This window comes from Scardinius erythrophthalmus, assembly GCF_964197995.2.
Source record: "Scardinius erythrophthalmus genome assembly, chromosome: 9".
NCBI lineage: Eukaryota > Metazoa > Chordata > Actinopteri > Cypriniformes > Leuciscidae > Scardinius > Scardinius erythrophthalmus.
In genome coordinates this window covers 30,226,650-30,253,356 of record NC_138229.1, presented here as the reverse complement: position 1 = coordinate 30,253,356, position 26,707 = coordinate 30,226,650, and the positions used below count along the sequence as shown (strand labels likewise).

Sequence of the window (26,707 nt, the reverse complement as noted above, 5' to 3'; positions counted from 1 at the left end):
GGCGCTCGGTGGGGGATGGGCGGGACGTCAACAGTGCTGTTTATCACGAGTCCGATTGTTTTGTAATACATTTTTTGGAAATAGCTGCTTTCGAAATACAATGCATAATTCTAATCTCACATGTCGAGTCCAATTATTATTTAATACCGCCAAACAACTAAACTGATGTAAGCAAAACACTCCGCTTTCACAATCATAATCTCACATTTAAAACTAGTTTATTAACGTTATTTAATTTTGATATTAGAGTGAGTTTTTTTATTATTATTATTATTATTCTTCAGTTTTTTTTTAATTGGAAGGAGGCCCCACGAGACCGCTACCTCATTTTCGCGTGGAAAGTCTCCGCCCAACTGCTAGTCTGAGGCCGTCGGCTTCCTCTGAAGCGCTTGGCTGGCCATAAGCTGCTAAATGTTTCTTCTATTCCTTTATATTTAATACAGACCACAGGAAAATAGATATTATTCCAGGACAGAAGTAAGATTGTGGAGTGGAAAGGTCGAGGAATACCCTTCTCCCGGATTTGCGTCGGCGCTGTGGCACGTTTGCTCAGCACTTTAGCTTCAGAAGCTAGCGGTTGGTGAGAGTGGAAGCATCGGCACGAGTAAGACGAGCCTCTTATTCGCCCATTATTACACACCTCAGCACCCAGTTATGCACGAACTGACGGTTATAGTCTCCGTTCGCGTTTTAGATAGCTGGAGTGCGCTTATAACTCGTTAAAAGTGTTCATTTTGCAGAGTGAAAGTGCATGGCGTGTGGCCGCGCGCGGTGGGGGATGGGCGCGCTCAGGATCCTCGCGCTGTGTGTGCAGTGTGCACGCGAGATGGACGTTGACAACAACTAGCTTGTATTTAACCGACTAGTTAGCTGCGTTGCTATGGAAGCGGCCACGTGCTGGAACTAGAATCGCTCATTTTTGCACTTGTTCGGGAAGTCTTGTTGTTTCCGGTGACGTTTGCTCACGATGCGCATTTAGCCGTAAGCTCAAAATCGAATCACTTGTAATTGCGCTTCCGGTGGAGAGTTAGCGTGACAGATGTTCAGATCAGATCATTTTTTTGCGATGTAAATATGGTAATTACATTAGGTATTTAATTAGTTTAATTAAATGGCTTGTTATAAGTACTCTGGAAAGGTAATTGTGCATTTTACTGGTAAAGACGTGAATGCACACACACAGACACACAAAACCTTTTTTTCTTTTTTTTTCAAGATTTACGCATTTCAGTTATTAGTCAAATTCCATCAAGTTGAATTAAGTAGTACTTTCATATTATGAATTAATAATTTTACATGATTATAATTTTATAATAAAAAATATAATTACAAGAGTTTTTATCATTTTGAAACTTAAATTTAAACATTTTCGTTAATTTTTTTAATTTTAGAAATTAATACGAATCACATATGGTCCATTCTCTTGTTCCATTAAGATTTTTACAAACTTCTATTATACTGTATTTTTTTGCTCAATTAAAATTAATTCATAATATGAATAATATGTAAGGGTTATTAAATTCAATTGAATGGAAGTTTACTGTTAGTTGAATTGCTTAAATCTTGAAAAAAAGGTTTATTTTTTTGTGTAGAGACAAATTGAATAGATCTGTTGAACAGAATGAGCCTAAGTCAATTACAAAATTACACACATAGCCTAGTTTAACCATGAAGATGCATTTAGCAGATATATTTGCTCTGTTACAGAAGTGATGTATTATATTTATCTATTTATTATAGACTGTACAATGACTTTTAGTTGATTGCATAAATTCATGATAGCTGATAGTTAAAAGGGGGCATTTTGTGTCCTCAGTAAGAGATGCTTTGTAACAGATGAACTTGTCTGGGTCTTTCTTCATACACTGCACGACTGCTTTAAATCCGAACGGATTTTAAAACGCTAGGCATCATAGGTGTTGCCAGATTGGAAATGTCCAAGTATCGTACCAGAAGCTCAAAATTATCGTATTTGGAAGAAAATTATCGTACACAAGTCAAACGTACAGAATACAGCTATTTATAGACCAACGACTTTTTGACACGACCTGAAAAATACTTTATTGTTAAACATTAACTTGTGAGAGAGAGAGTCATTCTCCAAGATGACTGGATTAGAAGACAAAGATAAAGATGGAGGGCGTGCGTAACACCATGTTCTCCTCACAATCATGATGGTAGACATGGGATCCACAGCTAGATCAATGAGTGTGATAGAAGCCCTATGATTACAACGACCATCATTTGAAGTGTCACAAAATTCTGAAATTATCGTACGTAATGGGATTTTTTTCATTATAGATCGTACAGAGGTCAAAATTATTGTACGTCTGGCAACACTGGGCATCATACACTTGCCGACTTTGTAAATGGTTACAGAGAAAAAAACTGGGGCATTGTCTTCAAACGGGTCTGGGACCCCCATGGGGCTGCGAGGAAAAGCTGAGAGAAAATAAAGCAAATAAATAATAAAATAAGATTAGAGTTTAGAATAAAATGCACGTCATTATCATCATGTGTAGATGTTGCATTTCTACCTTTCTGCTTGTGCTTGAAACTTGAATAGGATAGTTGTGGTGCATTAGGTTATTTCCGGGAATGTTAAAGTTTTTACCAAACCTGGAAAGTTGCCAAATTTCTGGGCCAATTTCGTTTTCCAAATTTGGTCTTAGTCAAGTCTAAATTTTTGCTTTGTCAACAAGCATTTCTTTTACACTTGTATTCTGTTAAACTATTGACTAATTATAGAAGGGGGGAAAGGCTGACTGTAAATCTGATTATAACTAATGCAATGTTTTATTGACAGGCAGATTTGCCTGTGCTCCCATGGATGGCAAGAGTATGAACATCTAAATATCACTTGGTATCATGGTGAGTCAGTGCCACACATCCTTCTAATTCATCAGTGTCTTAAATTTTACCCTCCAAAAATGTAAAGCAGCATGAAGTCTGAAATATCCTACACTGCATTTAAATAGTAGCTTGCAAAAGCCCTTCACACACACAACACATTTTTGCAGGTGAGTGAAGTGGAGAAAAAAAAAAAAGCAAAGTCTAGAGAATGTTTTATATATTTTTTTAAGTTTAATTTATTTTAACTTGAGCACCTCGTTTTTAGAACGGCGTGTCATATGCGCGAGATACTGCAAAAGACGTGAGACGCCAGCGCAACGGTCTGGAACATGTTTGCATTGAAAAACAATGGAAAAGTAGCACAGCGGAATGGGAAAACGTGTTCTGTGTGACCCGGCTCTAACCGCTGTTGCTGTTGAGATGAATGATCTTTAGAAGTCCGGAACGATCAGATCATCACATTGTTTTGGTTTTTTCTTCAGAAAACAAATGTACTGGATTGTGTGATTTATTATGAGTATAGGATACGATAATTTATTGTAAAGACTTAAGAGTGAAGACATTTAGCCAGTCTGATCTCACACTGTTTAAGAGCCTTTTCATTAAGTTGTATATAGGGGTGTGACGGTTAGTATATAACCGTGAGACCGACGGTTATAGTTGAACACCGTCATTAGAACTCTATAACCGCCAAAACCGTGTTATTAAAATATTTTTTACAAAGATTTTTTTATCATAGAGAATTAATTAAAAACACCCCCTACCGCCAATCATTTGAGATAGAAATAAAAGCTACGACTATGATATGATGTGCCATCATTATGAGATTTATTAAACAAAGGAAAAACATTTGCAATAATAAACATTAGCAATAAACATTTGCAATAATAACAAATGTATCATTACCGTGATCGTGCAGTTTAGCCCTTGACTGGCCCCAAACATGTTTGATAAACGAAACATATAGCCTACAGTGTGTGTATATATGATGTGTATTACATTTTAGCTCAAAAAACAATTGTAATAAAAGATTGGATCATAAGATGCGCAATATTTCGGGAGACATGGTTTTTACCACTTAATGAAGTTTTGTAAATCATCAGACATGATTTTTACCACTTCATTAAGTTTTGCTTTGTAGAAAGCCTTTCTTTAAAACTAATTTCGTTTTGTACAAATTGTATCTTAATTTTAATAAATGTTTCATCAACCAATTTCATGTAGCCTATTTAATAAATAAAAAGAAAACATAGTAGACAATATAATAACCGCGACATGCAGGCGCGGGCGCGCCGCGTTCACTTGCATTGCATTTCATTGTGAACTAGCGCATCTCATCGTAAATGAATGAAACTCAGCGTAGGCCTATGCCTCATACATTAGCATTAAATATCTTTGCTGCATCCTTTCTAGAACAGACAAGGGCTTTCTTGCGGCTCGCATCAACAGAGGATTGCATCGTCCATAGACCGCAAAACAATCAGCGGATGGCGGGCGGGTGCGGCTTTGAAAAAAAAAAAAAAAACATTGGTGCGGATGTTGAGATATTAATTTTATTTGTTTAATAGGCGACCAAGTAGCTAATTAGTGTCTGCTCGTTTATTCAAACTAAGTTGTCCTATAACAGACGACCTTCGCAACGACCCCCCCGGCCGACGGTTATGTTATGAACCGTCACATTTGACTCACGTCATAACCGTCATCACCAATTCTGAAACCGGCACACCCCTAGTTGTATAAGCCTGTTTTATTTGATTGTGAATTGGCAACCTGTTGACTCGTCGTGAACAACAGGGATTCTTATCATATGATGGGTTGCTGTTATACGTGAAGGCTTATAAGACTGTGAAGGAGGCTTAAAGACCGAAATAAGTAGCTGAATGAATGAGTACACATGCATCATTTCCTCTTGTTTAACACTTAACTCTTTAACTCTTGTTTCCCATCACGACATCAGTCCCTACAGAGTCGCGTCTTAACAGTTCTTTCCAGCGGTGAGCAAACGGATGGAAAATTCCCCCAGGGCTCAAAGGGGCTTCTGTGAGAAAGTTCAGTCAAGAAGTTTAGGTTGAGTTCTCTCTTTGCTTTAAAAGATATTGTTTAAAGGAGAACTCCGGTCAATTTTAACATTGAGCTCATTTTTTTGTACATTTGGAGTGCTGTCAATACAGAGAACAACGACAAAAATTGGTGTTGCCTACACCGAGTTATTCTATTTTTAAAATTTGCACCCTGTTGACTTCAATGGGGCAAGTACTAAACCTGCTTTTAGCCTCTTAACATCCTTGATGTGTCATTACAAGTGCACAGGTCATGTGAGTGATTCCTTCAGAGTGATCACGAGTGAATCTGACTGCAGTAGATGTGAAAGATATGTATAAAAATGATGTTATTTAAGCCAGCGCAAATACCTGTGTTTACATCCTGTTTTCAGTCGAAGTCCAAAGTAATCGATTGCCGAGTTCACGCGCGTGATCATAGGTAACTAAACCTATGCGCGTGAACTCGGCAATCGACTACTTTGGACTTCGACTGAAAACAGGATGTAAACACAGGTATTTGCGCTGGCTTAAATAACATCATTTTTATACATTTCTTTAACATCTACTGCAGTCAGATTCACTCGTGTTCACCCAGAAGGAATCACTCACATGACCTGTGCACTTATAATGACCCATCAAGGATGTTAAGAGGCTAAAAGCAGGTTTAGTACTTGCCCCATTGAAGTCAACAGGGTGCAAATTTTAAAAATAGAATAACTCGGTGTAGGCAACACCGATTTTTGTCGTTGTTCTCTGTATTGACAGCACTCCAAATGTACAAAAAAATGAGCTCAATGTTAAAATTGACCGGAGTTCTCCTTTAAGGAGACCAAGAGCAGGTCTGTGCTCATCCTGTGGTCTGTGTGGGTCCTGACGCCCCAGTAAAGTGATGGCGACACTATACCTTAAAAAAGCACAGTCCTTCGGATGAGATGTTAAATCGAGGTCCTGACTCAATGTGGTCATTAAAAATCCCAGGATGTCCTTCAGAAAAAGAGTAGGGGTGTAACCCCGGCATCCTGGCCGAATTTGCCCAGTGGCCTCTGTCTATCATCATGATTCATTGGTGTCCTAAAATCATCCCATATATACTGATAAGGACCAAAAAAAACCCCAAGATCTGTGTTTTGGGAATATTTATATATAATATATACAGTCAAGTCACATTTATTTTTTTAGCGCATTTTACAATACAGAATACAGAGATAACAGGAAAATAATGCAACAAAGTTTGTTTCCAGAAAATAGCGTCACAGTCCAGCTTAAGTAAGTTCAGTGATGTTTCATATATATATATATATATATATATATATATATATATATATATATATATATATATATATATATATATATATATATATATATATATATATATATATATATATAAACATCTCTGGAGAAGACAGTGAGTGATGTTATCGTCCAGCTCAGTTCAGTTCTCATATGGTGTCAATGCAGGCAGATCAATATTGTTGAATATTAAATAAAATGTTACATTTAATTTAAACTGGAAAGATAATGTATCAGAGCCAGGTAATTTGCAAGACCTGTCAAACCATAACTGCGGCAAAACAGAGTATTAAGGGCCATTCACACACAATGCGTTTTGGCAGTTAAAAACAGGGGACGCGTTTTTTTTTTAAAAGTTGAACCGCTTTTACTATGAGCGTCGTGTAGTTTGTGTGTGTCATGCGCGAGATGCTGCAAAATAACCGACGATGATATTCACACATAATTTATGCAAACATGGGCTTCCAAAATATATATATATTATGTAAATAAAATATATTATGTGTTGCTCGTGTTCCACTGACGCTTGCGATGTGAAACTGTTTAAACCAAAGAACTTACGGACTTTGGTTATCCTTTGAAATTACGATCGTCTCACTGCAACATTCAAATCTGCGTTGCCACTGGCGCTGATCCGGAGAGAGCAGCTGCCATGTAAATGTACAGTATGAAAAACAGTCCTTTCAACCACTCGTTATCATTATTTATGTGTTACAATACAAACATTGAAATAACAGGGGATACAATTTTTATAGTTTGGTTATAAAGATTTTGACACTTGTATTGTATGGCTTATCGTTACGACAGGAGGTGGCGACAAGTTAGTGTTTACAAAAGTGTTTGTCATTGAATCATTCATTTAAAAGATTTATTCACAAACGTGGATTCATCCAAATAAAGAAACAAGTCTTTATAAATGAGAAATTCAAATTTTTTTTTTTTAAATTTAGTTCAAAGTAATATATTTTTAATGAACATTTTGTCAGAACCTCTAGTTTTTCCCCCTTCAGAATCGTAGGAGAATCGCGGCCTACATTTTACACAAAACAATTGTTATATATATATATACACATACATACATATATACAGCTTTTTACCTTATCAAAACGTTTAAAAAGTGGCAGGTCAAATTAGATTCACAAAATTATAGATAATAAAAAGAACAAAAATGTGAAAATGTATTCAACCTTACTTAGTTAAAGTTTAATTTAAGTAATGTGCATGACTTTTTTTGTTAAGAAATGATCGTAAAAATTGTTTTTTTAAATTGTTTCTTCTTATTAATGTTGAAGACAGTTGTGCTGCCTAATATTGTTGTGAAACCATGATACATTTTTACTTCAGGATTCTCTGATGAACAGCATTTACTTAACAATTTTTTTTGTAGTGGTTTTTGTCACTTTTGATCAATTTAATTAATTCCTTCTGAATAAAAGTAATTTCTTTTTTTAAAAAAAACTGCGTCCAGAGTTGTTCTGATGCTCTATATGCTGTTTCTGAAGAACAGTAACAGAAAACATGTCTTTGTTATTCCAGGCTCCACTCTCGCCCTGACCTCTTGGTTCACCCAGGATCCAAAATGAGCGTTAGCAGTGATGAGGTCAATTTCCTAGTGTACAGATACCTGCAAGAGTCAGGTGTGTATGTTCACTTCAGTTAACAGCTCTGTGTAATATCCTGTTTCATTTTTTTTTTTTTTTTTTTTTTTTCTGCCATGTTTATTTCCAAAGAACTAATTAATGGTTTAACCCAGGGGTGCCCAATCCTGCTCCTGCTGATCGACTGTCCTGCACAGTTCATCTCCAACCCTAATCAAACACACCTGAAGCAACCAATTAAGGTCTTCAGGATCACTTGAAAATGCTAGATACATTTCCTTGTTCATTTATTTCATTTATCAAGTGTGTTTTGAACAAATTAACAAATAATGTTTTGGTCATCACATTAAAAATAACATTGAAATATGATAATATTTGAGTTTTAAAGTGCTGGAAAAAGATGTGTGATGTACTTGAAAGCATTTTACTTTTCCTGCCAAACTTTCATGGTTACAGTTAGTGTTGCTACATTAAATCCACGGTGAATGTTGCTGATCTGTGGGCGTGTATCGTTACACCCCTTGGACAATACAAACCTCTAAAACTGTAAGAGATATTAGGCTGTCAATGCGGTGACACACTTGAACACTAGAGCAACGCAACCTGGCTGTTTAGATCGTATTGGTTGTTTGCTTGTCAATGGTAGCATGCTGATTTATCAAAACACCTGATAGGCTGTTTAAGATCTACGGACGATGCGCATGCATTTTAATGGAAATATCGAGCGCTATATCGCAAAAATGTGATATAGTTACCGACAATGTCGGTCAATAAATACAGATACCGTTTTATCGCCCAGCCCTACTCTTTATGAACTCTTTCAAGTGTCAAAGTTTCAGTTGCGTAGCTCTCAATGGAGGGACAGAAAACTCTGATTTCATCAAAAAGATCTTTATTTGTGTTCTGATGATGAACGATAGTCTTACGGGTTTGGAACGACATGAGGGCGAGTAAATGATGACAGAATTTTCATTTTTGGGTGAACTATCCCTTTAAAAGCACTTCTCGTGTTTGCTTCTTTAGATGAATCGCTTGTTGTATTTTTCAATTGTAAGTCGCTTTGGATAAAACCGTCTGCTAAATGATTCAATGTAATAACCCCAGTTTGAAATCAGACGGCTGTTAGTCAACCATATCGGGTCGGTAATGCAGAAGAAGACTTCGCGATTATGTGACATTTTTACGATTTCTTTGTTGACTTGGTAGCAAAGTACCTATACTTTTGACCTCACTATCCAGAAATACTTGTTCCTAAATGGTGACAAGAATGGTTTTCTTTTCCCCCGCAGGCTTCTCCCACTCAGCGTTCACCTTTGGCATAGAGAGCCACATCAGCCAGTCCAACATCAACGGAGCTCTGGTGCCCCCTGCTGCCCTCATCTCCATCATCCAGAAAGGCCTGCAGTACGTGGAGGCTGAAGTCAGCATCAATGAGGTCAGCACCGGCATCACATTTCTCAGCTTCCCCGTCATACGTGCGAGAAGATGCTCGATCTGACTTGATTTTGCTCTCAGGACGGCACACTGTTTGATGGGCGGCCGATCGAGTCGCTGTCGTTGATTGATGCGGTGATGCCAGACGTGGTGCAGACGAGGCAGCAGGTTTATAAGGATAAGCTGGCTCAACAGCAAGCTGCCGCCACCGCCTCCAGCGCCACGACGGCCTCCGCTGCCAAGAACGGAGAGAACACGGCTAATGGAGAGGAGAACGGGTCTCACGCGCTGTCTAGTAAGCTCACAGCCTACTTAGTACTGTCAAAACAGAACTGTCATAAAGAAATACCATTAAGACCGTAAAACAGCTCGATCTGTGACTTTGAGGTCACAAAAAATAAATTGGGTAACACTTTATTTCTATAAACATTCTGGTAAGTAACTTTTGTAACTACATGTCACCTACCTGCTTAATATCTGCTAACACTTTATTGTCATGATTCCCCAACAGATATTATACTGACTATAAGTAACTTTACAAATGCATGTCAACTTATTCTAACCCTAACCTGTCTACTAATACTCTAATGAGAGTTAGTTGACATGTAGTTGCAAAGTTAATTATAGTTTGTAGAGTGTCTAAAGTGGACTATCGAAATAAAGTGTTACCATAAATTACACCGTTCAATCTTTAGGAATCAATTTTAGGGTTGGGAATTAATCCTGGATTTTCACGTTTTGAGGTTTCACACTGCACGTTTGTAAAGCCTAGGTTAATGTACTTTGCATATTTGCTGTGTCAGTATCATTGATTGGAGGAACGCAGCACGTGACCTAATTAAATGAACATCTTGTCATGTTTATATTCCTGACTGCACCATTAGTTTATCACTTTCTGACCTCAACCAGTGTTATTTTAGTATTATTTAGTCTTTTATGGTCTCTTTTTTTTTTTTTTTCATATTTTGATTTAGCTTTTATTTTTATATTTTCAGTTATAATTTAAGTATTGGCTATTTTGTTATGTGCTTTTGTCTTTGTTTTAAGATCTTCTATTTATTTTATTTCAGTTAGTTGCCAAGAAAACATTTGTAAATAAGAATAGGTTTTTAATTTAACATTTATATTTGACTTCATTTCAGTTTTTTTAATTAAAGAGAACTATACATTGGTAGTTTTAGTTAACGGTAGCTACACTGACCTGAATAAAACAGTCTCTTCACTCACACACAGATTTTTCCCTTGAACGCTGAAATGAAATACTGGGGGTGAAAGAGTCTGAGACTATACAAAGCAGATCTATGAATATTTAACGAGGCAAGCGCCATTTATTGCATGATTGGTTGTTTGCTGCATACTGGCTGTTACAATCTAACCCTGAATACATTTGGCAACACAAGGTTTTAAGAAGACTATAACACAGACAATGTTGTTCCAACCCTGTGCGACCCTGTGTGGCTGCACCATGGCTGCTCGTTTACATAAATGAATGATGCGCATCGGTTGGGTTTAGGATGAATGTCACACAGCGCTGAAAGTGTCTCTGCCTCTTCCTTTGCCAGACCACCACTCAGACATGGAGGTGGACAGGGCGGTGGAGATCCCGGCCAGTAAAGCCATGGTGCTGCGGGGCCACGAGTCTGAGGTCTTCATCTGTGCGTGGAACCCCGTCAGCGACCTCCTGGCATCTGGGTCAGTCTCTAGCTAAAGCCAGAGTTTACTGCTTAACCCTTTAATGCATACATGTTTCACCAATTATTATTCCATTATCCGGTCTTTAGCAACCTGGATCTATATCTAATATATATATCTCTATAACTATATCGGTAACACTTTACAACAATGTTCATCAGTTAACATTATTTAACTACCTTAGTTAACATGAACTAAGAATGAACAATACTTCTACAGCATTTATTCATCTTAGTAAATATTAATTTTTAACATTTACTGATACATTATTAAAATCAAAGGTTGTATTTGTTAAGATTAGTCAGTGCACTTTAGGGCTGTCAACGAATATTCTAAATTCGAATATATATTCGAATAGTTTTAAAAAACAGAAATTCGAAAGTGAAAATTAATATTCGAATGTGAATTTCGAATATGGAAAAACACGCCCGCGGAAGCAGAGGCGCGGCTGTCTGCTTTGCGAGTGGGCGCGCGCGCTGTCTCGTCAGGGTCGCCCTGTCTAGCACAGCGTCACTGCTGAAAGTTGACTTGCATGGAAGATGGCAGAAAGTGCAGAGCCCAAGTTCAACTCGACCGCAGCGGAGAAAGTGATTTTAAGCCATGTCTGGAAGTAATTTGGATTTTGGTCGGTAGAACGTAAAATTGTGGAGCCACGACTCCCGCGAGATAAAGTAGTATGCAAGCTATCTATGTAAGATACAGATAGCATACCATTCGACCACTAGCAACATGAGGTCACATCTCGAAAATTGTGTGCCTCATTTTATTTAACGTTAAACAGAAAAGTTCCACGTTTACCACAGCACAGCTCGCTCGGAGCGTTCAATGTCGGTTCTATACTGTAAAACTTCAATTAATGTTAATAAATTTGTTTCAATCACTGAATGAAGCCTGCTATATTTGGGACAAGAGTCGCAACCTTAAATTGCTTGCACAAAACTCTTGATCAGCACTCAACATGTGCTTATTGTTGTTGTTCATTTTTAAACCGTTATGCGCAGAGAGCGCGAGCGCGAGGGAGGGAGAGAGTGCCTGCGAGTGAGCGAGAGTGAGGTCTGCGGTCTTGGCCATTAGTTTATTTACTTGATTTTGTGTTGGTAATACATTGTCAAATATGTTTAAACTTAAATTAACTACCTATACAAGTAGTTATGTCTCTTTGTATTAATTTGTCCTGTTATTGACGTAATGCGCGTCATTGACAAAATGCGCAACCAGATGTTCGAATAGTTCGAATATTCGTATGTGTTTTAGAGGGAATATTCGAACGTCATTTTTGAACAATTTTGACAGCCCTAGTGCACTTTGAACTAAACAATGAACAGCTGGATTTTTATTAACTAACATTAACAAAGATTTATAATGTAACAAATGTATTGCTCATTTTTAGTTCATGTTAGTTAATACATTACAATAATGTTCATTAATTAACACCAGTTAAAGTGTTACTACTATATCTAACTCAGGTGGCTCTCTTAATTACAAATCTCTCTTGATGCTTTTTTAGCAATTACAAAATAATGAAATAAAGGATATTTCATTATGTTGTGGAACTTGGTCTGAGCTCATTTCCCCAGTACATTCAGCATCATGTTCGCCATCTCAACCATATTCTCAAAACTGTAATTTTCAGTCTTCAAAATCATTATTGATCAATTACACCATCTTTGTCAGACATTGCCATCTTGAGGAATAAAGGTGAATTGCACTTACTGAGTCATCAGAGACTCAATTGATGCTCAGAAAAAAATATACTTAAACTATTACATACCTGAATATATTTGAGAAATACTAAGGTGGTTCATGTCTAACTTAAAAAAAATGAATGAGGGGGAGGGTAGTGAATGACGTCCCGGTATGCATTCAAGGGTTAAACCTGTGGATTTTGAAACAATTATTGCTTTGCCTGTCTCTGCATTATACTTTTCAAATGGGTTGATTCTCCCTGCGTTTGGTTGTTGCCATCAGCTCGGGAGACTCGACTGCACGGATCTGGAACCTGAGTGAGAGCAGCGCGGGAGGATCCACTCAGCTGGTGCTGCGCCACTGCATTCGGGAGGGGGGCCAGGATGTACCCAGTAACAAAGACGTCACCTCACTGGACTGGAATGTGAGTGCTGGGACTTATGAATCATTGTAACCCTGCTTGCATGAGCCTCTCTCCACACACACTACACAGACAAAACAAATTATTCAAATTCATATTTCTCTCTCTCTCTCTCTGATGTTGGGCAGAGTGAAGGTACACTCCTAGCGACAGGATCCTATGATGGCTTTGCAAGGATATGGACTAAAGATGGTGAGCTTCATTAACTCTATCGCTAACATCAATTAAACTTCAAAATCCTGTTCATCTAATCAGTGTCCCGTAACTGGTAGGTAATCTTGCCAGTACACTGGGGCAGCACAAAGGTCCCATATTTGCTTTAAAGTGGAACAAGAAAGGAAATTTCATTCTCAGCGCTGGTGTTGATAAGGTACAGTATAATCGTATGCTTGTCGTCATATTCTGTCTTGATAAGCTGATGTGATGAAGTTGAGATGCTAATGGGAATGTGCACCTTTCAGACCACCATTATTTGGGACGCACACACAGGAGAGGCCAAACAGCAATTTCCATTCCATTCTGGTGAGTAACAAAAAGGACCACAAGCAGAACATTCATTTTCCCTCGACGAACCTTGACGTTTTTGCTTATCCAGTTGAGAACAGGGGAAAACACTTTAATTACACCAATCAATGCATGTTAATAAAACTACACATGACAGGATTTTGCAGTCATATCAGTTGAAATGTGACCTGAAGGACCTTCAGAGAGAGAGAGTTTTGGTGCGAAGAGCAACTAGGGTTTTCTTAGGCTGTGTTCACACTTGTAGTTCGGTTCGCTTGGTTCATTTGGTCCGGACCAAAAAAAAAAAAGTAGTCCTGGTCCGCTTAGCATTCAGATTGGCATTTTTAACACCGAACCTAAAGGCATAGGGATACATTCACAACCTGATTGGTCAGCTTTTATGACGTATTGCCTATTTCGCGACGGAACTTACCGAACATCCAAAACAATGCTGTGTTTTGGGATAAATGCACTCATTGTATTTGCATAGCCCACATATGATGGTATTTTGACCAGCTGAGAGCTTGTGAAGAGCTTATAAAATGAGTAAAGAGTCAAAACAGCTGCAGGAAGCCCTCCGTCACACACACAAACTCCTCCTGCTGTGAGGAGATGCGGTTTTGATGCCTGTAGTGAACTCTGATGGGAAACATCACGAATATGACAAGAAAAAAACAGGTTTGCTTGAGCATTCTGTATTTTTAGGGTCTCATCTTCCTGTTTTTGGTTCGTTTATATGTCTTTGGTCCGTGTTGTGTTCGTATTTCATTTGAATCGCACCAGAGTTCATTTGTCAGCGGTCTCGATGTTTGGTGTGCACCAGGGTTCAGACGGCAGCGTTCACATTTATTCAAATGAACCGCACTAACAGAGCAATCACACCAGAGTTCGTTTTAATCGAAACAAACATGCCAAGTGTGAACAGTGAACACACACCCTTAAAGCCCCACCCGGGATGGTCGTGTCATCCAAATGTGTCAGTTGCACGTAAGCTCATTTCAAAAGAATCATTAAGTGTGTGAAGTGATTTGCATTTGTCACCTGCAGCTCCGGCTCTGGACGTGGACTGGCAGAGCAACAACACGTTTGCCTCCTGCAGCACGGACATGTGCATTCACGTGTGTAAGCTGGGCCAGGACAGACCGGTCAAAACATTCCAGGGTCACACAGTAAGCCACTTACATCACATATTCTACTATTTCCAATATAGTGTATATCAATATCTGCTTATTCCACTTATTGCATTGAATGTTTGGTGTCCTGAAATACTAAAAGTTACATCTTAACCCTGTAAAACATGTCAGGAAAACAAAATGATTTGAAATCTAATTATTGAACATTTCATATCATATTTAGATGTAGATTTTCCTTTGTTCTGGACACCAAATGGTTTAATTTAGGAAAAGAGTTTCAATCCTAATAAAGGATAAAAAGCAGATAAATATATGTAAATAAATATTAAAATGTATACATTTATTATTAACGTTAGGTTTATTTTAATATAATGTATGTAAATATATCAATGACATTTTGAATGAATAAAATGATGGCGGCAAAAACAAAGCAGACTGCATATATAAAAATGCATATCTGTTCCCTTTAAATATACATGATGTTTGATTTTATTTGGAAGTTAGAATTATTTGAAGAACAGTTTTAGTATGGTTGAAATAATGCATCATGAAATACATTACAATGATGATTAAAATAAATGTACCTCAAATACATTTGATGCTCAAGAAACATTTATGATTATTAACAATGTTGAAAACAGTTGTGCTGCTTCATATTTTTTGGGAACTATTAAGCATTTGATACACATTTGCAACAGTTTCTCCTGTGTATGAAATATGAAGTAAACCTAAAATCCCATAGGTTTTTTTTAATAAAAGTTTTGAAATGCATTTAGATTTTTGCATCTGGCAGACACTTTTATCCAAAGCGACTTACACTGCAAGCTACGCATTTCAAGTTTATGCACTGCCTGTGTATCTCCGCGGAGCTACTTGCCACATAAGTAAATAAATAAACACTAAATAAAGATCGGAGTCTAAATATTTGATTAGGTCTTTAAACGCAAAGCTTCCGCGGAGAGAGCAGTTGCTAGCGCAGCAAGTTCAAACTAGACGGACATTTAAGGGATATGGGACAGTCATACCACTTATTACACTTACTACATACCAATTCTTACACAAATAATTATGGAGATAAGAAATATTGATTTGAAATCGTTTTAAAATCAGACCTGTTTGTTATCTTCTAATCCAACAGTGTACAAAAAACAATCGTCGCAAAACTTGTATGAAACAAGAGAGAGCGAGTCCACGATACTGGATGGCATAATAAATAACTGTACACAAAATATTGATTTGACTGAGTTTTAATATTTTATTAGATCATCAAATGCAAAACTTCCATGAAGTAAAAACGTTCCTAGTAAGTGTATATCGCTGCAACCCGGATGAGCCTGTGTTACCTGTTTTCAGCGGTTGTTATCGGGGAGTAACATACCGCTGGATGGCGCAATTGACCAATCAGAATCAAGTATTCCACAGAGCCGTGTAATAAGCATGCTTAACTGAATACATCACTGATTATTTGAACTCCTCATCCTCAGAATGAAGTCAATGCAATCAAATGGGATCCAACAGGGAATCTCTTGGCCTCCTGCTCTGATGACATGACGTTAAAAGTGAGCTACAAACAACCTGCCATGATCTCTATTTTAATGATTTGGCTGTTTCTATTGTGTATTGCTTTGTCAACTGGGAGTGTGTATTATAATAATGTTGTGTATTGAACATTAGCTCTGGAGCATGAAACAGGACACTTGTGTTCATGACCTGCAAGCCCACAGTAAGGAGATCTACACCATCAAATGGAGCCCGACTGGCCCTGAAACCAACAACCCCAATGCCAACCTCATGCTGGCCAGGTGAATAAAACCAGCCACCATCAGTCCTTTTTTAAACATCATTTGGATTAAATTTAAAATCTGTTTGCATTTTAAGATGTTTTTACATGTGTGTATGTATTTATACGCATTAAGCAGTTGTTTTTTCTCTTCTTCTTCTTTTCTGCCCACAGCGCGTCGTTTGATTCAACGGTGCGTCTGTGGGACGCAGAGCGCGGCGCCTGCATCCACACACTGACCAAACACCAGGAGCCCGTCTACAGTGTGGCATTCAGCCCAGATGGGCGGCACCTGGCCAGCGGCTCCTTCGACAAGTGTGTCCATATCTGGAACACGCAGGTACTATAGGCTGTTTATCGAACGGTTACTCGTTGCTAAAGATCGTTTAGTATCTAGTAATAAAAAACATTTATTTAGCTAATAAACATCTAGATAATTTCAGCTCTGTAGAAATTAGTTATCTCTGTGAGAGAAGTTCAGTGTAAAAGCATAGATTAAAAACAGGGCTCTGTCTGCAGGAGGCAATTCCATAAGCTAGACCGACAAAAACATTATTAATAATTTTGATAACATGCCAATTGTGATGGACTCGGTAATTGCGATGATCAATTCGCTCCTTTGATTATTCTTCGGACAATGTTTGCGGAGTCCAGCGAATATTCCATTCTCTTTACAACACATAAACCAACACGTAAACCTTTTAAAACTATATATATTCTGTGTGTAATATATATATATATATATATATATATATATATATATATATATATATATATATATATATATATATATATATATATATATAATATACATATACATGTATATGTATATATATATATATATATATATGTGTGTGTGTATATATATATATATATATATGTACAGTCTGTGTTTTGCATGTAAGGAGGGAGTGAAATTGCAAAAATTACAGTATTTTAAAGGGGTCATGACATGTTTTTTGTTTTATTATGTTTCCTTCAGTGCAATTATAGTATTATTATAGTTTTTTGAACCAAAAACGTTAAAATTGTAGTGATTTAGGACCTTTTCCCACCCTGTTTCTCATCCTCTGATTCAAACAGTCTGTTTTGGGGGTGTTTCCCCTTTAAGAGTTCTGTGTTAACGCCCACTGTTATGATTGGCTAACGTCATTGGCTAAAAGTAGTTTTAAGATGGAATACATTACTTACAGTTTGCGGCGTCGTTGGGACCCTGAATAGTCGGCACGGCCTGATCTTTAAGCAAAGGTTTTCTGGCAAAGCCAGCATCATACTGCAATTTGTTCTCAAAACAGTCATCCTTGAAATGTAGAGAACACACGCTTAAATTAACACAGCTGTGACTGGGACGTCCGCAAAAAATAAACTGCATCCATTTTTCCCTGACGTCTGGATCGTTCGGGAGCGTCTTCAAACGTTTAGTTTGTCCACAGCCAGGAACAGCACATCTGTGTCATCGCAGTCTTCTATAAACAGACACTCGCTGCACGTCAACTGAACACCTGTGGGGTGACGATGCGATGATGCGAAATGAGGCGTAGTTGTCTTGCGCTGGAGGCGGTCATATGCAAACGACTGGTACGTCACTTCGTACCGTGACGTCACTTCTTACCATGGATCCCCAACGAGCTGTAATCAGAGCTTGATTAAATAAATGCTTCGTTTATAATGGGGAGGACGTCTTAAGCTATGAAACTTGCAGGAAGTTTTAATGGTACAAAGACCTCTTATATACCAAAAGATCAAGGCAAATTTGGTTTCTCATGTCATGACCCCTTTAAGTGTTAAATAACAGTTTGTTCAGTGCTGTTATAATTGTCAAAAACAGAAGAAATAAAACGCTAAATAAATATTGTTTCTATATATCGGTTATCGGGCACATAAACTTGTGGAGGAGAGAGAGCTCAGTGAACTAGACAGACATTAGCAGGACGATTATAGAAAGAGAGAGATGGCAGAGAAAACACAAGAAATGTCCACACGTGACAATGTTTATTTAAGTACATCACCACCAATACCACACTACAAAAAGAATCATCTAAAATCCAGTAAACCCTGAGATTATTTCTTGTGACATTAGAACAAAATATTTGGATATAAAAACATGTATGTAGACTATATAACTAAATTAATGATCTCTTAAATATTTTCTAATTTCACTAAACATTTCATTAAGTTTCGTGGACATTTTATAAAACATGGACCTTTATTTGTATTAAAATGGCTTATTTCTGCTATAGGCTCATTTTGTAAATGTAAGCAACTAATTTAAGACGCAGAAACTGGGTGCCAGCGCGGTGAGATGTACATGCTCGGCCAGATTCGGCTCGAAGTCGTGCATCTTCGGATGCGGAGCCACGCGCGCTGTTACAAAAAAAAAAAAGCCATGCACACCGCCAAGCAAAATGGTGTTTTGCGCACGACCGCCCACACCGCATTTCCGTCATTTTTGCCACGCACACCTTCGCGGAAGGCCTGAAAATGGATGCTGAGGTGGCTTTATTTCTTCTCAATTCACGAATTACATTGTTGTGTTCCACAGAACTAAGATATGCTGTCTTTTGCGTGCCATCTTCGTTTGTTTATTTGCATTATTATTATAAGCCTGGAACGTCTAAACCACCTCCTCCACTGCCCGTTTCAAGCAACTGATTCCAAAGTGTGTCTGAAAAGTGAGATAACATACTCTTAATATATGATTTTCCCTTGGGTTCCCCTTTTAGTGATCGCTATAACCCCTTAATCTTGTCACATTTGTAATATATTAGTTACTTGAACTATTGTGTCATGTGGGGAGCTGTTCATGAAAATGGTGTTTGTTATTTGGGATGTAAGGGATTACTTTGCCATCGAAGGAGGAGCTGAATGATTATTAGACATTCAACCAGAATTATCATAGTAACACAAATTTCTTTCACTTATTGATGACATCATACATCCTTGATTTCGCCATAGTCGTTGTCTGTGTTGCATAGTGTGTTCGTGAATGTGGGGTTGGAGGAACCAAGATTAGGGGTGTGTTCCTTTTGGGTAGGGCCGCGCGTTTGTTTTAGGTAGGGTGTTTGTTTTGAGGATTTCAAATATCAGTAGTGTTTACCAGAAATCACTTACTTCACCTTTAATGCCTCCTTGAGGCTCAATTATTTTAACGAAACATTATAATGTACAGAATGAAAGTGGATATTCATTTAGAGATTTGTTAAAGATAACATTTAACAGTTAGCCATTACCTTATGTCCCTAAGAAAATCTTTTTACAATTTTTTTTTTTTATATATAATTCTATTCTTAAAATGTTCCAAATAGCAGCTTCAGCTTAGCGGTTTACACCCTATTTAAATTAGTCTACAAACTAATTTCTTATGTATAAGACTAGTCAATCAAGTATGTTCAAACTTGAAAAATACTTAGTTTCAGATTTACATGAATCTTCCGTTGCTGATATATTGATCTATGCTGCATTGCATGGCTGGTGTTCTTAACGTGAGTCTCGATTTCTCCCCTACAGAGTGGTGCTTTAGTCAACAGTTACAGAGGGACGGGTGGCATTTTTGAAGTATGCTGGAACTCCACTGGTGACAAAGTGGGCGCAAGTGCATCAGACGGATCGGTGAGTTTCTGTGGTGCAAAGCAAAGATATGAAGATACAGCGTAAATTTGAGTGTTTTCTGAGCGGATTGTTTCACGGTAAATGCAGCTCCACACAAACCATCTTCCTGCAATGAGAAGTGCTTATCAACAAAAGATAAACTTTAAGAACGCCTTACCATTTTGTCAAAATAAGAGGTTGGGTTTTTGATTTGAAAATTGAGACAGCCAATACATTTCAGTATTGTAATTTTAGTTGTAATGTGTAAAAAAAATCTGCTCACATGCTTTGATAATAATAGCTTTGTAGGACTAGACTTTATTTTGATAATTGGTCAAAAAAAAAAAATCTGCTTGTTGCATAGAACCGAATGAAGAATAATATAGGCCTATTGATATTTAATATTTGAATATAGGCCTATTTTCTGTACAATTTTTGTTATTTTAAGTAAAAGTGTGTCTATTTTATTGTATTGGCTTGTATTTTTTTTTAATTAGATTAATAAAATAATTGAATTTAACTAAAAATTCTACTAATACAATTATACAAAAAACAAATTTCTTAAAGGTGCATTGCGCAAGTCTCTGAGTTTTTGCAGAACAATGCCCCCTCTGGCGACAAGCGAAACTGCAACTGAACGCTCATGACGTCACGCCCAGTCTCAAATTCCGTCCCGAATCCCTCTTATTTATTTTACTGTACAGGATTATAGAGGCAATCGCAGTGATCAGAGAAGGGCTCATTCAGCCCATCAGGCAATTGTTTAAGCATGTATGGGTTAGAAAAACGGGTATTTTTAACATGAAATGTTGCGCAATGCACTTTTAAAAATAAGAAATTTAATAATTATAAAATTTAAAAAAAGTCTGTTTCGGTTTTCGGACAAATGCATTCAAAATTGTCGGTTTTGGCCTATAATATGCAGCTCCATACGCAGAAAAACTATTATTTTCAACCTTCAAGCAGGGTTCCTCCAACACAGTTTTAAAAAAAAATTATACTTTAAAAAAAAAATGTCTTTCCAGACTATTGCCCCATTCAGTTTAAAAAAAAAAAAAATTAAATATAATATTACGAATTTAGAATTTGCAATATGATACAACATCAGACCACAGTTAAAGTATCAGTCATGTGTCAGAGGGTAAATATATGCAGGTTAAAGGGTTAGTTCACCCAGTCCGAGAGCTTTCAGTCCCTCCATTGAAAGTCAATGGACGGCATACTGTCCATGTCCAGAAAGGCAGTACAGACATCATCGAAGTAGTCCATGTGACATCAGTGGCTCAATCTTAAGTTTATCAATGTCTTTGATGTCTGTACTGCCTTTCTGGACGTGAACAGTATGCCGTCCATTGACTTTCAATGGAGGGACAGAAAGCTCTCGGACTAAATCTAAAATATCTTAAACTGTGTTCCGGAACGACATGAGGGTGAGTCATTAATGACATAATTTTCATTTTTGGGTGAACTAACCCTTTAAGTGTTTTAGGTTTCTTCTCATCATGTAAGCGTTTGCATCACTTTGAGAAGACCAGTGAAAAACAGAAAATATCAAAAAAAAATATTTACATATGACTACTTATTTACCAAAAATAATGCAGTATGCATTTATGTTAAATATGGTCTAAAAAATGGCGCGGTGGGCAAGTGATGTAACCGGTGTTGCTTCTGAACACAGTAACACCGCCAACACGACTATTGTAGTAAGCGAGCCTTGTAGGAAGGAACCCTGTTTAAGATGGCAGTAAATGGCCAAAAAAACATTTCCTTTCCAAAACATTTTATGACAGGAAACAGAAACTGCATGGGGAACAGTTTCAACGCCCACTCACTATTTGCATGTGAGTCTTTTGAAAACATTTACAGTTTGTGATGCAGCTGCTGTCAGATACAATACAGTTGGCTGCTTCATCTTTCAATAAAAGTTTCTTTGTGAACGCTCCTTTACACTGTGCCTCATTTACAAAACCGAATGCTCCAAACAAACATCTAATCAAACATCTAACATTTCACCACACCATAGGCCACATCACAAGTCGATGATCACAATCAGGGTGTGCAAATGTTAGCTGTTAAGCGACTGAATGGCCTATGTTGTGATGATGTAAAACTATGTGTGACCCGTGCTGGCAAAATGAGTCGCAATGAGGTTTTTCATTTAAAAAAACCTTCAAAATGATGTATGATTGGAATCAGACTAAAAAAAGACTGAGCTACACCCATTCGAAGTCGATAGTCAATTTTGAGAAAATCGAGTTCTGAAGGTTCCAGAACAAAATCACCTAGCAATCACACCTTGAAATCCCCGGTAATAACACAAAATTTGGCACACACCAAGTCAAAACCAAATATCTATAGGAAAAATATATATTCAACTGTTTTTTCCATGATACCACGATTGTTTGATTAACATTGATGAAACAGAGAGCCTATATATTCAGACCTACTGTACCGCACGCACGGATCTCTACACATCAGAAGTTTTTCTCTAACAGCTAAACATTCACTAAAGACATAACAGATAATGTTTGCGTAAAATACTCGCCAACACAGGTATTTTGAAATAGGCTACTGTTATTCTGTGTAAATGTGTATATCGGGATCGCGCACTGTCTGAGGCGTCGCTTCGGATCTGTCAGTCAGCGCGAGCAAGTTTTGTTTACATCAGCATGAGTTTGAAAATCACATTTCATTGGCCCTCTGACACTGGGTTGTTGCGCCCCTGATTTGGAGCATTGGGGTCGCTAGACGAAGGCTTACTGAACTCATTTTTGTGAAAACCTTATATTCTACAGAAATTAAAAATGTTCTCCTTTTGCCTGTTGCTCGTAATGAGCCTGTGCGCGTTCCGACTACGTTTGCCAGCACGGGTCACATTTCTCAATGTCTTGCTCTAGAGAGACAGTCATATGCAAATTTATTTGCTTGTGTGACGCAAGGTTATTTTCATAAACATAAACTGAAACTAAAACTATTGGTCAAAAACCATTTTCGTAAACTGAAATAAATGGAGATGTCAAATTTTCTACATAAATGAAAAACTAAGCTAACAACAGTTACTGAAAAACGAACTGAAATAAAATAATTACGATTATAAAATAAAAATAAACGATTATTTATTTTTGATAATTAATAAGCTCTCATCCTGCAGCCTACCGGAAAATCACGTTTTTCCATTCCATTGCGCTACTTTATTTGATTTTATTACAGTTAAACGCGCTAGACGGACATGTAGCCTATAACCGTTGCGCTCGCGTCTTTTGTAGCGTCTCGCGCATGACGCTACTTTCTAAAAACGCAGCATTCAAGTTAAAATAAGTTCAGCATTTAAAAGATGCGTCTCGATACCTTGCACTTTTCAGCCATTCCCCTGCCTGCGTCTCACGTTTTTCAAATCAAAAACGATTTGTGTGAAACAGCCCTTATGTGTGACTTTACCCACCTTAATTAATAAATCCAAGTAAGATAACCATCTCATGTGAAACTTAATAACAAACAACATTGCTACCACACATGTTAGACAGGATACCACGCTGAGCAGAAAACGGAAAGTGAGAAAAAAAAAAAAGCACATCTAGTCCACAAATAGACATGCATTTGTCAGAGTAGAACAGTCTAAAAATAACTAAAAGTCTGGTCTGAATTGAACACGTGAATATGAGTATATAATATTAAAGGATACAATAGACAAAAAGCATAAATAGATCAATACAAGAATAATACGTTTGAAAGGATCAATCATAGAAATAACCATAAAAGAATAATCATAATCAATAATCATATGCATTTCTTTTTCTTATACACCACATTTAACAAGATTTCATCTTTAATATGAATGAGTTTGAGTCATTTTTACTTGAATGCTTTTAAGCTGCATTTGTTTGGTTCTTTTTTCAATCTCAATCAATCATTTTATTTGTATTATTAAGAGGTTTGCACAAGAGTTTCTCACTGAATTGAAAGGTCTTTAAATGGAAGTGTTCCGTTAACTCTGCTAAACTATAATTACTTAAACTAAAACTAAAATGTATAAAAGCTAAATAAAAAAGGGGTTCACAAAATGAAACAAACTAAAACTAAACTGAAATGTATAGGAAATTTGAAAACGATATTAAAATAAAAACTATTTTAAAAATGCAAAACTGTATTACCTCTTGGGTAGATTCTGCAATATCATATCTGGTTTGAGAGCTTGACTGAATAAATGCTTTGTTTATAATGAGTTAATGTTGTAAGCTCTGAAACTTGCAGGATGTTTTAATGGTACAAAGACCTCATGTATGCAAATTTGATTTCTCATGTCATGTCCCCTTTAAATACCCTTTTTTATGTTGCAGTGAAATATTACAGTAGTAATATTTTGTATTTTATTTAGCGATTTTTATTTAAGTCATTTTTTATTATTATTATTTTGTTTTATAGCCATAATCACACAATTTTGGTCTAAATTTTGCAGCCCTAAAAAACAAGCACAACGAACCTGTATTAAAAAAAATATATATATCATAAATCTTCAAATTGTGCAGCTCTAATTTTTAGGAGGTGTAACATTTACCTTAAGGATTACCTTCACTGCCCGTTGTTCATAATACGTGTTCTTCCCCCATCTCAGGTTTGTGTATTAGACCTGAGGAAATGACACTGCCTATGGGAAGCCATGGACCGACTTTGAATGTGTGCATAGCCAAATTTACCGACTGTCCCTGTCCCATCATCCACTGCTGTAGTCCACGCGTGAGGTGCCAGACCAGCTCCATCACAACACGGACCCGTGACGCTTCAGACAAGGACTGTTATATACAGACTCGCTCGACACCGCATGTGCGCACACACACACACACACACACACCTCATTAGTTCCTGTGTTCATCATTCCAAACCTAGAGGGCGGAGATCCACGCCGCTGTCGTGCGCATATTGCACACGTCAGCACTCCAACGGTGGTTTAGGCCAAACTGCATGAGCTAAAGAGCAGAATATGGCCGACTCTTGGCTGTATGATATTGACAATTCAGAGTATTGGCACTGTATGTTTAGTGGCTCTGTGACTTTTGGAAACTGTTCTCCAAAAAAATTTGCTCAAGGAATTTTTTTTTTTTTTGCCAAACTTTGAGAGATAATTTGATTCTTTCTTCTTTTTTTTTTTTTTTTTTTAAGAGTTCTACGAGTACAGAAAGCCTATTAAATTACTCAACTATATTTTCTAATGCGAATGCCCTGTGTTATTTTGTACAACCTATGCAACTTTGTGATAAGACAAAACTGAACTTGCAGCGCAGACATGGGTAAACGCCTGTACGGTTAAAACGTCTGATAGGCCAACCCTAAAAACACAACGGCACACTCGCTCTCACTGTTCTGTTATAGAAAACTATAGCTATCAGGTTATTCGTTCCTTTCGTTGATTCCAGCTTTCACCTTCCTCGGCTCACTTAAAAATGTTCCTCCGATTCGATGTTCTTTCTTTTAGTATTGCTGTCATTTCCTGCTTTTCTGTAGAGGTTTGAGCTTGGTATGTGCGTGACTGTAACGGCCTTAGTTTATGGCTTCACGCGAGAGACAGAATTATGGGTCGGTGCGGTTTGGTTTTTATTCACTTTCAGCCAGTCAGCTTCAAATTCAGTAGTCCAAAGTCAGGTTGAGGTGGTGCCGTTTTGCTAACTTTTCGTTTGTTTGTGAATGGAAGCGTCCATGTGGATGCTCCGGTTACAAAGAATTGATTTTAATGTAAACTCTGTTGACTTTTGGATTTCTCGCAGCGCGGTTTCGTCTGGGTAACGGCACATTGGTTTAGAGTTTGCTTGACGCTGTCACGTGTCTTTATAAAATACCGTTAGACGGTCAATAGTCCAGAGAAGCAGCTTTTACCCAGCATACTCATGTCACCTCTCAGCACTTTAGACCTACTCCCATGAAATCCTATGAGCACTTAAAACATCTTTTATCTTTTTGGACTGAAATTACTTGAGTGACATTAAACATTTACTTGAATGAACCAGATAATTATTAGAGGATGAGGCGGCTGGTTTAAACTAATGAAATAGTTTGTTTTTGTTTTTATATACATATATAATAGTCCAAAATGCTAACAAATGCCTTTCTTTCCCCATGGATCAACTATAATCTGTATCCCCCTCCTAAGAATATCCTGATTTCTTTTTTTTTTTTTCTTCTTTTTTTTTTAAGAGATGAGTATTTTGAAGCTTGCTCTAATATAATCAACAAGTAGATTGTACGAAAATGTGCTATTTATTATATTGTCTATGACAGTGGAATGGGATTTTATAATGTTTTAATTTTAAAGAGATTTACCTTTTACAGTGTGTGTGCGCAAGCGTTTGCTTCTCTTGGTCCTGAACACCTAGCACTCGGCTTGCTGTGTCCCACAACAAAATTTTGTACTTTAAAGTCTTTTGTAATTCTAATGTTGTTTTTAGCGCTCAGCAAAAGCACGTACACGGGCATATCAGAACGTCTTTGACCATGCAAATACTTGTTCAGTGATTTTTGTCTCACTTTAGATCATCTTTAATCGACTTTTTCCCTCTTTCTCTCTCTCCTTTTTTTTTTTTTCTTCTATTTTGCTCACTCTCCAGCAGAAATCACTTACTGCGATGTTGATTTGACTATTGTGATTTGAGTCTGATCAAATGAAAAGTCCAGAATAAAATATATTTTGATAGTAG

At 37.3% G+C, this 26,707-nt stretch overlaps 1 protein-coding gene across 5 annotated transcripts; it reads left to right on the top strand.

The window, feature by feature from the left end:
* On the top strand, positions 1-26,707 carry tbl1xr1b (TBL1X/Y related 1b). 5 transcript variants are annotated; one of them, XM_081373505.1, is made up of 17 exons: positions 1-167; positions 444-604; positions 2,807-2,871; positions 7,722-7,822; positions 9,073-9,218; positions 9,299-9,512; positions 10,780-10,909; positions 12,878-13,019; positions 13,145-13,208; positions 13,289-13,386; positions 13,478-13,538; positions 14,568-14,689; positions 16,138-16,212; positions 16,328-16,455; positions 16,608-16,773; positions 19,941-20,042; positions 24,634-26,705. In XM_081373505.1, exons 4-17 carry the CDS (start codon positions 7,765-7,767, stop codon positions 24,658-24,660), a joined length of 1,533 nt encoding a protein of 510 aa, XP_081229631.1. In that variant the 5' UTR covers positions 1-167; positions 444-604; positions 2,807-2,871; positions 7,722-7,764; the 3' UTR covers positions 24,661-26,705. The 5 variants fall into 5 exon arrangements, 3 of the variants coding, with proteins under 3 accessions (XP_081229631.1, XP_081229632.1, XP_081229630.1); XR_014030707.1 differs by lacking the exon at positions 1-167 and having other exon boundaries at positions 322-604; positions 24,634-24,842; positions 26,357-26,705; XR_014030706.1 differs by lacking the exon at positions 1-167 and having other exon boundaries at positions 339-604; positions 24,634-24,842; positions 26,343-26,707.